The 12,621-nt window shown below is 42.9% G+C and overlaps 1 protein-coding gene across 1 annotated transcript; it reads left to right on the top strand.

The window, feature by feature from the left end:
- Positions 1-1,595: 1,595 nt before the first annotated feature.
- LOC137590971 (uncharacterized) lies at positions 1,596-12,202 on the top strand. The gene is made up of 14 exons (XM_068308831.1): positions 1,596-1,603; positions 1,802-2,036; positions 2,179-2,338; positions 3,148-3,202; positions 4,071-4,267; positions 5,245-5,249; positions 5,328-5,363; positions 5,877-5,951; positions 6,582-6,669; positions 9,648-9,841; positions 10,058-10,209; positions 10,395-10,625; positions 11,297-11,450; positions 12,173-12,202. The coding sequence occupies exons 1-14, from the start codon at positions 1,596-1,598 to the stop codon at positions 12,200-12,202; spliced, it is 1,620 nt and encodes a 539-aa protein (XP_068164932.1).
- Positions 12,203-12,621: the final 419 nt, after the last annotated feature.

Raw genomic sequence — 12,621 nt, 5'->3', positions numbered from 1 at the left:
CACTCACTGTCACGGAAGACTTATTACCTACTTCTCAAATGATATCTGACTACGGAGCTGCCCTTCCAAATATTGGTGGTGTGCTTGAATGCATAGAGAAAATAAGTTTCACCATAAATGCACAACCTGTGAGTATTCCGTTTCTTGAAAAGATCCGCATAAAATCAACAGTTTAAATAGTCAACAAAACAAAATCATAGCTTGACTCTTGATGGTGTCTTTATGTTGACTCTTTCCAGGCAGATATCACTCTTGGTAGTTTTGGCCAAAGATCAGCCTTGTCATTGCAACTAGAATCAACTTTTGTACGTGTGAGTAAGTATGTGTGAGTAAGTATGTGCGTGTGTGTGTGTGTGTGTGTGTGTGTTTGTGTGTGTGTCACAACTCCATACAGTTGTAGGGAGGATAAGAGTACCGCTGTAGAGCGAACCACAGCACCCTCACATACCGACCCAGTAATACTAACATCATTTAAACATACACACACCAAAGGTTTACAACGGCATCGTCATGTCGTTGGACAAAGTATAATACTAGTTAACTCAGAGACCTTTCTGATGTTTAGTATCAATACTAAAAATAGAGAATACTTAGTGACGGATTATACAGAGACAGTTCTGGTTGTCCACAAGTTATTCTTTAATATAACACTTGTAATCTGTTTCTTCTAGACTTTAACAATTGAAACTAATATGACGACTGTTGAAACACTACTGGCCACAAATTCAATGAGAGTCTTTGCTGAAGTGAGCAAATGTTTTTCAAATGGTTAGTATGTTTACTCACTCCACAGATCACCTTCTGACCCAACATTCACAATTGTTTCTTTTGGTCATGTTATAATTTCATGATTTGTGAGCTCTACAGTGAACTATGACATTTTAATCTGAAGTAATCCTACCTCATATTTCAGGTGTAGTCCTATCTCCTGGTATCATTGCTGGACCTGACCCAAAGACTTGCGTAACAGAAATCTGCACTGATGATGGATTTTTAATAACATCTACATGTAATAACCAGCAACGCTGTGAAAACGGCAGGTAAATAAAGTGTGTGTCCTTCATCTTGAGAAGGGAAGTTGCTTGCGATGATATCCAGCCTGATGAGAACTTTCTAAACTTAAATTTTATACAGGCATATTCAGTCAGGGCAACAATTTGCTTTGTAGGTTTTCAGGTTGGATTTTTTTCAAATAGCAGCAGCAGGAAATATTGTTTCAGTATGAACTATGTGCAGTGAAATTTGTGAACAATGAGAATGAGAAAAATGAGAATTTAATTTGAAATCCAAACCAGAAGGATTCTCCTGCACACAGATATACAAAGTCAAACTTGAAAATTCATCTCATTGATCTCTTGGAATGGTACAGATCAGTTCTCTGCCAGAAAAAGTTTTTGGCCCACATAGATCAATGCAGTTCTCCTATGTTGTAAGGCTGCAGAGGAATCTCAGTGTTCATCACATGGTGTAATTGAAAAAGGTAATACTGAGGGCCATAACCGATGAAGAATACCCATTCAATTTAAACAAAAAACTAACCTTACTGGCATTTATATGGGTATATACTGCAGAGTATTTCATGATGCCAGTGAGACATGTCCAAGTAAAACCTTAATTCTACGAGGTGATATTGTTAGCAGCAATTTGAGCCAGAGTTGTGAAGTCCTGAAAACACGTATAACTCGTAATGTCAGGCTTAAGCAGAAGGCTTCCTTCCTGCTGTTTGTTTGAGAGCCCCCTGGTGGCTTAATTTGTCTCTTGCAGTTTATGACGATGCTTCTGTGTCTCTCCCTTTAATCAGATGTGTTCATGATCCCTTGTGCACTGTGATCGGACCTAGTGTCATCGATTTCTTCAACTTTAATTTTACTGTTGAGGACCGATGTACATACACTCTGATGTCAACCTCCAATGTAACAATAAATGGGGAATTCAAGCAGAGGCGACGTAAAGATATCTCATTATTGGACAATTTGACACTGATGTTCACGAATGTAAATGAGATCATTAAGCTCTTACATGATGGGAGAGTTCTGGTAAGTACTACCACGATCCTGTGACGCATCGTCTGACACAGCCTTTTTCATTTGTGTGCTCATTGACTCAGAAGCAGATATTATGACAGATGTGTTTTTGAATTTTAAATATGTTGCATTCTTTATGTTTTCTGTTGTTCAGGTTAATAACACTGAATTGAATTTAAAAAATACACCTGAAGACCTTGGAGGTGGCTTGATGATCTCAAAGGATAACTCTGGTGTCATTACAAAATTGACGACCAGTGAATCCAGCTTGACTGTTTTTTTTAATGGCCAATATGCTCAAATCTCCTACACAGGTAAAGACACTATAATCATTTACTCACCATTTGAAATAAGATCTTCTGAGGTATTTAGGGTGTAAACTAGCCTTTTAGTGAATGTGAAAGTTAGTTTACTTTGAATGTTGATACTAATCTGATTTACATTTTGTTGTGCACATGTATAGACGCTGATAAACCTGGAGTACCACTGAGTGGACTCTGTAATAATGCTGCTTCTCTAGATGACTCAAGGCTTCCTCCATTGGCTGGGTAAGACGTCATCATTTAAAGCATTTATAAAAGCATTTATATTGTTGATTGTAATGTTTACATGACTTTTGTTGTTTGGATTTGAATTTACAACCATTAACATATCATCTACAATGTTAATATACACATATTTGAAACGGGTGTGGTTTGGACCCAAATGCAGTACACAGGCGCACAGGAACAGTTGGTAATGACCTTTATTATCACCAAGAAGATGAGCAGGACGCTCTACGTTCTGGAGAGCCGGCTGCACGTGCTTTGAGGCCGACGAGGAGTGAGCTGAAGAGCGGTCGGAGACAGGTGGGGGGGTCGTAGCCAGGTGAGCAATCAGCGAAGACAGAGGCACCGTTGGGGAGAAGGCAGGAGAGGAGACGAGGCCAGGCGGAGGAGTCAAAACCAGATGAGCAGGCAGATACCAGAGACGCTGAGGCAGAGCACGAGGTCAGGGACAGAAGGCAGGTGAGTTTACTGGGAGGCAGACGAGGATGGCAGGTCAGGGACAGGCAGAGTCGACACCGGGAGATCAGACAGGGAATGAACACTGGAAAGTCTTGCATGACGCACAATCTGGCAAGGACTGAAGGTGCTGGAGAGACTATATGCAGGTCTGATTGCAGTGATCTGCAGCAGGTGAGCAGAGTGGGCTGGTGCAGTAGGTGTGGCCGGCAGGTAGAGTGGAGCAGTGGGAGGGAGACTGGAAAAATACTGCAGCAGTGTGACAGGAGGGGAATGAGTGAGAGGCAGGGACTGTGACAGAACCCCCCCCCCCCTCAAGGGACGACTCCCGACGTCCCAAACTGACACATATGTATATTCATTCATTCATTTTCAATACAAGCTTCTTCTGTCGGTGGTCACGGGGTTGCTGGAGCTTACAGGCTCCTTGTGTGTGTGTGTGTGTGTGTGTGTGTGTGTGTGTGTGTGTGTGTGTGTGTGTGTGCGTGTGTGTGCGTGTGTGTGCATAATGTGTATATAAGCATAGATATGTATTTATACATGCATTTTTATAGATATACATATTTACATACTGGAAAATATTTATTCATGCCTTTATAGAACAGTCATCATTTTGACTACTTGTTCAATATTCTTTGCAGCTCTTTTAAATTTCCCCATCCTTTGACTTTTACATCACTGTGTTTATGGGCACCAAGTCAGAGCAGGTTAGTCATCCTGACCTTGTGTTGTGTGTTGCCTCTAGATGTATGAATATGAAAAGTCAAGCTCCTGACGATACAATCAACTGCACTGCTGTGCAAAAGAAGTGAGTAGATGGCAATTTGTATTTGTGTTTATTTGTGTGTTTCACGTAATGTGGGGGCAGGTTAAAATGAACCCTCCTGAATTCAAGATTTTCTTTCGGCAAACTAATTTTGTATGAACAAAAGTCTGTGTGAAGCAAAGCTGTGTCTGCTGTTCTGTATGGAGGTTGATTCCCAGTTGTACAAGATGAGATTTGAATTCATTTTGTCTTATTTTCTTTACATCTGTGGATCAGGTGTTCTATGATAAGCGATGACACCATATTCAACTGCACAATTGTGGACCCAGCACCTTATGAAGCCATGTGCAAAGAAATTTTGTGCAAATATCCTCAACTGGATGGTTTCAAATGTCCATTCCATGAGGCCTTTGCCAGGGCCTGCATCCTGAATAGTAACACACTGGGAGACTGGAGGTCAGCGATAAGCTGCGGTGAGACTTCTCCCCTTCACTTCAGTGATGTATTCAAAACACATCTGTTGACGGAAATCACACAACAGAAAATGTCATCTAATAATATTTGAAATCATACTTGAATCACAAAGAATGAAAGTGTCATGAAAATGCCAGGCAGGATTTCTCACGAGGACTTTATTTATTGAACTCAAGCGTACACATATAAGACATGCTTCTGTCCTAGCATCTTCACGAACTTCCTCCTTCGGAACCTTCCCTTCACGTAATGACGTCACCTGTTCAAATGCGTCAGATAAATGATAACGAATATTGCCTTGCATCACATCTCCCCCCTTAGTTAAGGCAAAACATTACTATAAAACAATCCCCTTCTTCACAGCCAAGGATACTTTCAAATAAAGCTGTAACAAAGCAGAACATCAATGGCTGGTTATTATTTCAAATCTTCGTTACAGTAATTCTTACTTTTCTGTACTGTAGACCATATGAATTCTTCAACAACATTACATTCCACATTTTCAATTTTACATTCTTGACACATTTTTTTTCTCTTTTCCACAATCTTTTCTTTTCTCTTATTTTTCTTTCTTTTTTTTTCATTCACCTCTTTTTTTAAAAAAATTATTTTATTCTTACCACCTACAGTTCTATTTAGACATGTAGTCCTTCAACCAGGTAGAAGGGTTAGTAACTCTCCCAGATGATCTGTATAGGGCGGTAGGTGGTGGGCTTTGGACCGCAGTGGGACCAGGAGTGACAGGCCCTACCATAGGAAGGTGAGAAGTGCTTTGGTCACTAGTGTCTGGTGCTGTGACCTGTTCCGAGGACCCCGGCACTTCCTGGATGTGTCTCCGGTTCCGGCGAGTAAACGTTCCTTGGTCTGTTTGGACGTAGTAGGACCTGGGCTCAGGAGCCTGTGCGATGACTCTTGCTGGAGTCTTCCAGCCTTTCTCTCCATCCAACTTGATACTGACCTGTTGACCTGTCTGAAGTACAGGTAAGGGATGTGTTGAGTGCCGTCGGTTGTAGAAGAAACGATAGGCACTTTTGGCTTGTCGATCCTTGTTCCTCACAGCCTCACGGTCCACAGGGCTCTGAGTCAGCTGTGCAGGTAGGACGGGAACTGTTGTCCTGATCTGTCGCCCGATGGCGAGTTTGGCTGGACTCTCATCTGTTGCAGAGATTGGAGTAGCCCTGTAGCTCATAAGGGCTAGCTGAGGGTCTGGCTGTCGCAGGATGCGCTTTGCTGTGGCAACGCTCCGCTCTGCTGCCCCATTGGCTTGTGGATAATGGGGACTGGATGTCATGTGTTTGAAGTTGTACTGTTCACAGAATGCTTTGAATTCAGCTGAAGTGAACTGGGTACCGTTATCAGATACCAGATCCAGAGGAACGCCCCAACTGACAAACATGCTTTTCAGGCGAGCAATCACTTTCTGGCTCGATGTTGTGGTCAGCAGGGGCAATTTCAATGTCGCGGGAGTAATAGTCCACCACTATGAGATACTGTTTACTGTCCTGTTCACAGAGGTCAGCAGCAATCCTTTGCCACGGACCAGGCAGGGGCGTAGTCGGCAGCGGCTCACGCCTCTGCGTAGGCTTGTTCTCCTGGCAAAATCCGCAGGTTCTCACCTTGTCAGTGATGGCCTTGCTGATCCCTGGCCACCACACTGACATGCTGGCCCTGCTGCGACACTTGGTGAGCCCCTGATGGCCTGTGTGTTGCTGGGACAGCGTCTCTGCTTGCATTGAGCGAGGAATGACGATTCTGTCGTCATACAAGAGAAGTCCTTCGGCTACTGACAAGTGTGCCCTGGCAGCATGGAAACCATGTTGTGTGTAATGCGTGCTCGCTCACCTGGCCAGCCGGCTCTGGTGTAGTGAATGACCGTCTGCAGATCGGAGTCCTGGCTGGTGGCTGTCCTGATTGCATCCAGTCTGTCTCCTGTTATTGGTCGTGTTTCGATCACAGCTTGCACGTAGGCCCTTACTTCGTGTCAGATACGTCTCTGTCTGGCAGAGGGTTAAGTGACAGCGTGTCTGCCATGACAAGATGCTTTCCTGGGACGTGCACAGCTTCTGCACGTCCCAGGTCGCTGACATCTCACTGTTTCCTTATCGAGGTAATAAGAGTTGATGAGAGGGACAAGCGGCTTGTGATCGGTCTGCAGAGTGAACTTTTCCATACCCTGCATATACCTGGCAAACCGCTCACATGCCCATACGCTGGCGAGGCACTCTTTCTCGATCTGGGAATAGCGTCGCTCAGTCTCCATCAACGTCCTGGAACAGAATGCCACAGGTCTGAGCCATCTCCCTGCTCCTGTAGCAGCGCAGCTCCCAGTCCAAAGCTGCTGGCATCAGCGCTTACCACGGTTGGTTTGTTGGCGTCGTAGAACGCCAGCACTGGCGCAGAGGTCAGCATTTTCTTTACCTCCTTAAATGCTTGCTCCTGTTCTTCTCCCCAAACCCAAGCCGTGTCCTTTTTCAGGAGGCTGTTGATGGGGTGCATGACTGATGACAGGTCAGGGAGGAATTTCCCCAAATAGTTGATCATCCCAATGGTCTGCCATAGCTCTGTCAGGTTGGTGGGACTCGGTAGCTCTGTTATCGCTCTGACCTTGCTCGTATCCGGCCTGATGCCCTCTTTGCCTATCACATGACCGAAGTACAGAATCTCAGTTTTAGTGAACTGGCACTTCGGTTAAGCTTCAGTCCGGACGCTCTGATGGTTTCTAGCACTTTGCGAAGATTCTTGTCGTGGTCCTCCCTGTCCTTGCCAAATATCAGGATGTCATCCATGACCACCTTAGTGCCCTCATGGTCTCTCAGGAGAGCACTCATCTTCTGCTGGAAAATCTCCGGAGCAGAGGTTATGCCAAACGGCAGCCTCCGGAAACAGAACCGACCCACCGGCGTGATGAACGTTGTGAGCTTCCTGCTGTTGGCATCAAGTGGTATTTGCCAAAATCCACTGGAAGCGTCAACAGTGGAAAACACAGTGGCACCTGAGAGCTTTGGCCCTATGTCCTCCAAGGTTGGCAGAATAAAACGCTCACGTTTCACAGCCTTGTTCAGTCTCTTTAAGTCCACACAAATTCTGGGCTTTTTGTTCTTCTTGATCACTGGCACCATGGGAGCGCACCAGTCAGTGGCACCTCCTCAATGATGTCCAAGGCGTGCATGTGCTTTATCTCCTCTTACACCTGAGGCAGAATTGGGAAGGGAATGCAGCGTGGTGCAGCAACACTGTAGGGAGTGGTATTGGGCTGGAGCTAAATTTTCAAAAACATCTTCAAAACATTCAATGCCATCCACCCTGCGAATCAGCCCCATTTCAGTAGTTATGTTCCTACCCAACAGGTTGGTAGTGAATGGGCCCCTCATCACATAAATCCAAAATTGGTGATTCACACCACGTTTCTCCGTCTCTGCCAAGAATTTGCCTTTGCTTCGAGCTTTCCGCCTGGGCTAGTGAAAACGGCATTTGTTTCTTTCAAAACAGGGCGCTGGGGCAGGCTGCTGAATGTCTGGTCTGAAATCACTGTGATATCAGCGCCTGTGTCAATTCTAAACTGCACCGTAGTTCCTTTAATGCTCAGATCCGTGAGCCACTTGTCTTTATCGACTTCGGTGTTCTCAGTAACAACTCCTAGGAACCACAAGCTGCTGCCCTCGTCGCTGTCACTGTTAGCTGCTGCTGCTACTGCTCTAACAGCTTTTGATTTGCACATTGCTTCAAATTGTCCCTTTTTATTGCATTTACCAAACACGTGCACTCTGCCACATCTCGAACATGCATTTCCTTGTTTCAGTTGCCCACTTCTAGGTTTAGCATTATTTAGTTTACTCTCAGTCTGTTTGAATTGCTTAGGTTTCCGTGTGATTGCACTTACTTCACTCTCTGGTGATCAGACGGTGAGGCTTTGCAACTTGACGAGCTCTAACTGTCGCGCCATGTTGATTGCTTTTTACAAAGTCAAGTCCGGCTCGAGCTGCAGTTTCTGTGACATGTCCATGTCCACTAATCCAATGATGATACGATCCCGTATCTGTTCGTCTTTTGTCGCACCAAAATCACAATACTCGGCCAGTTCATACAATTGTCTCACAAATGCTTCCACACTCTCCCCTTGCCTCTGCGAGCGCCTGCAGAAGCACGCACGCTCGTGGATAACGTTCCGTTTGGGAATAAAATGTTCGTCGAACTTTTTCATAGTTTCGCCAAAATAATCCACAACATCCTCAGGAAAAGTAAAAGTACTGAATATGGGCTCCGCGTCCATACCCATCGCGTAGAGTAGTGTGTTTACTTGAATTTCTCCATCCTCCTTGTCGAGTTTTGTAGCAATCCGATAGCGGGAAAAGCATTGTCTCCATACCGGCCAAGTAGTCGGTTGGGTGAAGTCAAACGACTCCGGCGCGTGAAACTTCGCCATTTCGTTGCTTCAGTCGAACCCTTCTCCTCGCAGTCGATCACACTTTCACTGGGCCACTTCTGACACCATGTCATGAAAATGCCAGGCAGGATTTCTCACGAGGACTTTATTGAACTCAAGCGCACACATATAAGACACGCTTCTGTCCTAGCATCTTCACGAACTTCCTCCTTCGGAACCTCCCCTTCACGTAATGACGTCACCTGTTCAAATGCGTCAGATAAATGATAACGAATATTGCCTTGCATCACAGAAACCTTCAAGCCTCCTTTTTGGAAATTGAAATTTTAGATTTCCGAGCAGTTGCAGGGGTTTTACTTGACTTACTTGAATTCTTTGTATGTTCATGACAGAATCACAATTAAAAACCCTTCATATCTACTTGGAACAGTGGAGTTCAAAAATAACTTTGTTTTTTCTCTAGAGTCTTGTTGGCAATCATTTTTAGGAGTCTTTTACCTAAATACTCTAATATTTTGTCTGTCTGTCAGATGTCCAGGATATCTTCTGTCCAGGTCAGTCCTGTGTTGCTGATGAGTTCTGCGGGGACACAGAATCTGGTGGTAGAGGCTGCAGATGTCGGGCCTCAGACTCCGGATTGACTATTTTGGGTACGACAGCTATGACACAACAATGTGATTGAGTTCTGATACTCAGAGGCTGACGTTCTCAGTTCAGATGTTGTTGATCTTGGTTAGACTGCTGAATTATACTGACCCAGAGAACATTCTAGAACTTTTTCTATCAGGTTTTCTTTTACTTTTGTATCTCCCTGACTGTGTTGTTATTGCTTTGTGTCAACAAATAGTTTGGTTTCCGCTTCCAGAGGAAACCAAACAGTAATGCCAGGACAGCAGAGTTGACTGCTTTGACTTGCTCTGTGGTCTATTAAATATCTGTAGAGTCTCCTCTGTAACACGCATTATTTTAACTTGTCTGTGCTGCTGAATGTTTAGGTGATGATCCAGTGTGTGAGGACAACTTACATTCAGTCTCAGTTACTCTGGTCGGTTGTCTCCTGAGTGAACAAGGCTTTAACATCAATAATTTACACCTCAATGATGACACCTGCCTTGGTCAGGTGGACAACGCCACCAACATGTTGACATTCAAATTCAATGACAGCAACCGCTGTGGAGCAGAATTTACTGTAAGTTTTCTCGACACATCTTTTCTCTCAACAGATATATCGCTTCTAGCTTTTAGCTCAGCTTCTTGTTCTCTTCCTAGTTTGGGTTCTTTCTGTCATCGTCATGATACTTTATTCAGCTGTATAATGGAAGCAATCCTTCAATTATACAGCTGAAGTCAAAAACTCATGACAAAAATGTACCTGAACAACATATGAATCTTTGTGACCTGGCAGCTTGACGAATTCAACAACCTGGTTGTCACAAATACCATCAGGAATACAAACACGTCTGCCACTGTTGGTTCGACTGATCAAGTCGACATTGACATATCCTGCCAGTTCGCTAATGTGGAGAACCAGATGTCCAACTTAAGAGTCATTGACAAGTGAGTTAATATTCGTCTGAACTTGCTGTGAATCTTGATAATGGACAGTTTGACAATTGCGGAGTTTATTTGTGTGTGTGTGTGTGTGTGTGTGTGTGTGTGTGTGTGTGTGTGTGTGTGTGTGTGTGTGTGTGTGTGTGTGTGTGTGTGTGTGTGTGTCTGTGTCTGTGTCTGTGTGTCTACAGCTCTGTTGTCCTGGACCTTAAAATTGGAGAATTTTCATACACGTTGACTATGATGACCTTCACTGATGCTGACTTCACAAAACCCGTGACAAAAAATACCAAACTCAGCCTCCGCCAGAAGATCTTTGTGTTGATAAATACTACAGGGCTTGAAGGTGCTATGGTCGCTGTGTTTATTGACACTTGCTGGGCAACCGATAACATTTCAAGATTCGACCTAATCAAAGATGGGTGAGTTGAACTCAGATTGTGTCAAGAGAAGCCAGAGGTTAAAGTTCACATATATTCCACACTGAAGTAAAAGTAGACTTACTTGTGTAAAAGAAGAGTGAGGCAAAAGTAGAAGTATTTGTTCAAGTACAAGTTCACCACTCTTAAATGTTCTCTGAGTTTAAAAGGAAATTATTTCCCTTAAATGGACATACATTGCCTATTGGCTCATGCCATACAAATATAAAATTAACATAACATTTAATTAAGACACTAGACTAGGAACAACTATCATCTCCTTTGAAACACGTGGAATGTAGGTAGGGTTGGTTATAGTGTCACCACAACTTAAATTATTTTTTTGTGTTTTTTGTTAATATCCACTGATGTATTTCTGTTGTGTTCGATATACCTTATGCTAGTGATACACCAAGTATATTCCTGTGAATTTTTGTTCCTTTCCATTAAGTTTGAAACCACAAAAAACACAATGCCACATAAATTTTAATAATTTCTTTTTGAAAATGTATTATGGAAAATGGATACGTTTTAAAATGTAGAGAATTAAAGGTAACAGAAAAATAAACATTGATGGGAAAACTGTAAAGTGTTCTTATCTAGTGTCCATTTTTTGTACATTTCTGCATTTCTGTCTGTGTTCAAATATGATGTGTTTTCTCCTTTGTGTGCAGCTGTGCGATCCCCAGTGATATTATGTTGAGCGTGACAGGAAATGGACTGGGAACAACTACCTCTTTCAGCTTCAAAATGTTCCAGTTCTTGGGATCATCTGATGCAGTTAACTTGAAGTGCCAAATCAAGCTGTGTGAAGCAAATTGTGACCCGGTACACCTCCAAAATACACCACACATACATTGAGTTCATTTCCAGCTGACAGCCAATTATTCCCTGTCTCTCCTAACTTCCTGTGAGTTCTATTTTGTTCAATTTATATGAAATTATGAAATTTCCTTTATGATCTCACTAGAATGCAGTTAGACCAATTTGGAGACACCTGCTGCTGAACTTCTAAGATCTTCTAGTCGTGACTTATTTGATTTGTACTGAGTCACATTTTGAATTTTATGCACCAATCAAATTTATATAATCCAGAAAGGTTTCTTGACTTCAGAAAAATTTAATCCAAAACCTAAACATTCCCAGACAAGATCCATTGATCTCAAAGAATTGTAGCAGCCACCAGCCAATCACTATACCTGTGTCTCACTATCTAACATACAAGCGTGTCTTGAAAGAAGATAACTTTATGTTCTGTATGAATCATGTTGTTGCTCAAATTGAAGAACATTGACACAGGACCAATTCTGGTCTTCCGAGAACTTGACTTCATCTCTCTCTGTGCCTTCCAGAATTGCATGACTCAAAGACGCAGATATAACAAGATTTCATTTTTAAATGAATACCCACCCATCATCTCAATGGCCTGGATTGAATAGGCAAGTAAGTCTGCTGACTGGTGATATAGTCACACGAAATGCAAACGCGGTGAATTCAGTCAACTGTGGAGAAAATACATCAGTAACACTTTGGTCTGGTTGTCTTGTCAGGTTGTGAACAAGCTGGCTCTGACTGATTGACAAGCTGTCCACCTTTACAATGATTCCTGACTTTTGATTTGTTCAATCAAAGATTTGGTTGTGTCAATTCTTCATTTTGAAAAGAACAAGCTCAAAAGAAGAGTTCAGCTCATTATGAGATTGTGAGCAACTATAGAAAACATCTTAGGTATACATGTCCCTCTCATGGGGTGCTCACCTGCAACACTTAAGTTAAAAATCGTTAAATTTCTCCACAAACCACACAGACATAATTCTTTGAATTAATCTAGACACTAAAACTAGTTAAAATTCATTAAATAATGCAATCTAGTCATCACCTGGAATGTGAACTCCCATGTGGGCCTCAACCATTTTAACACACAGACACAATCACATGACCAAAAATCAGACTTTTCATTGACAAACCATCAGACTTGCAGGTATTGCCTTGTATACTT

The sequence above is a fragment of the Antennarius striatus genome, chromosome 23 (genome assembly GCF_040054535.1).
Source record: "Antennarius striatus isolate MH-2024 chromosome 23, ASM4005453v1, whole genome shotgun sequence".
In the NCBI taxonomy this organism is placed as follows: domain Eukaryota; kingdom Metazoa; phylum Chordata; class Actinopteri; order Lophiiformes; family Antennariidae; genus Antennarius; species Antennarius striatus.
This window is presented reverse-complemented; position numbering and strand designations above follow the sequence as displayed.

Bases quoted from the DNA above. Each gene is read 5' to 3' on its own strand.
- LOC137590971 (XM_068308831.1), top strand. The intron at 2,339-3,147 runs GTAAAGACACTA...CAATCTGGCAAG, and splicing joins TGCTCAAATCTCCTACACAG to GACTGAAGGTGCTGGAGAGA. The intron at 10,626-11,296 runs GTGAGTTGAACT...CTTTGTGTGCAG, and splicing joins TTCGACCTAATCAAAGATGG to CTGTGCGATCCCCAGTGATA.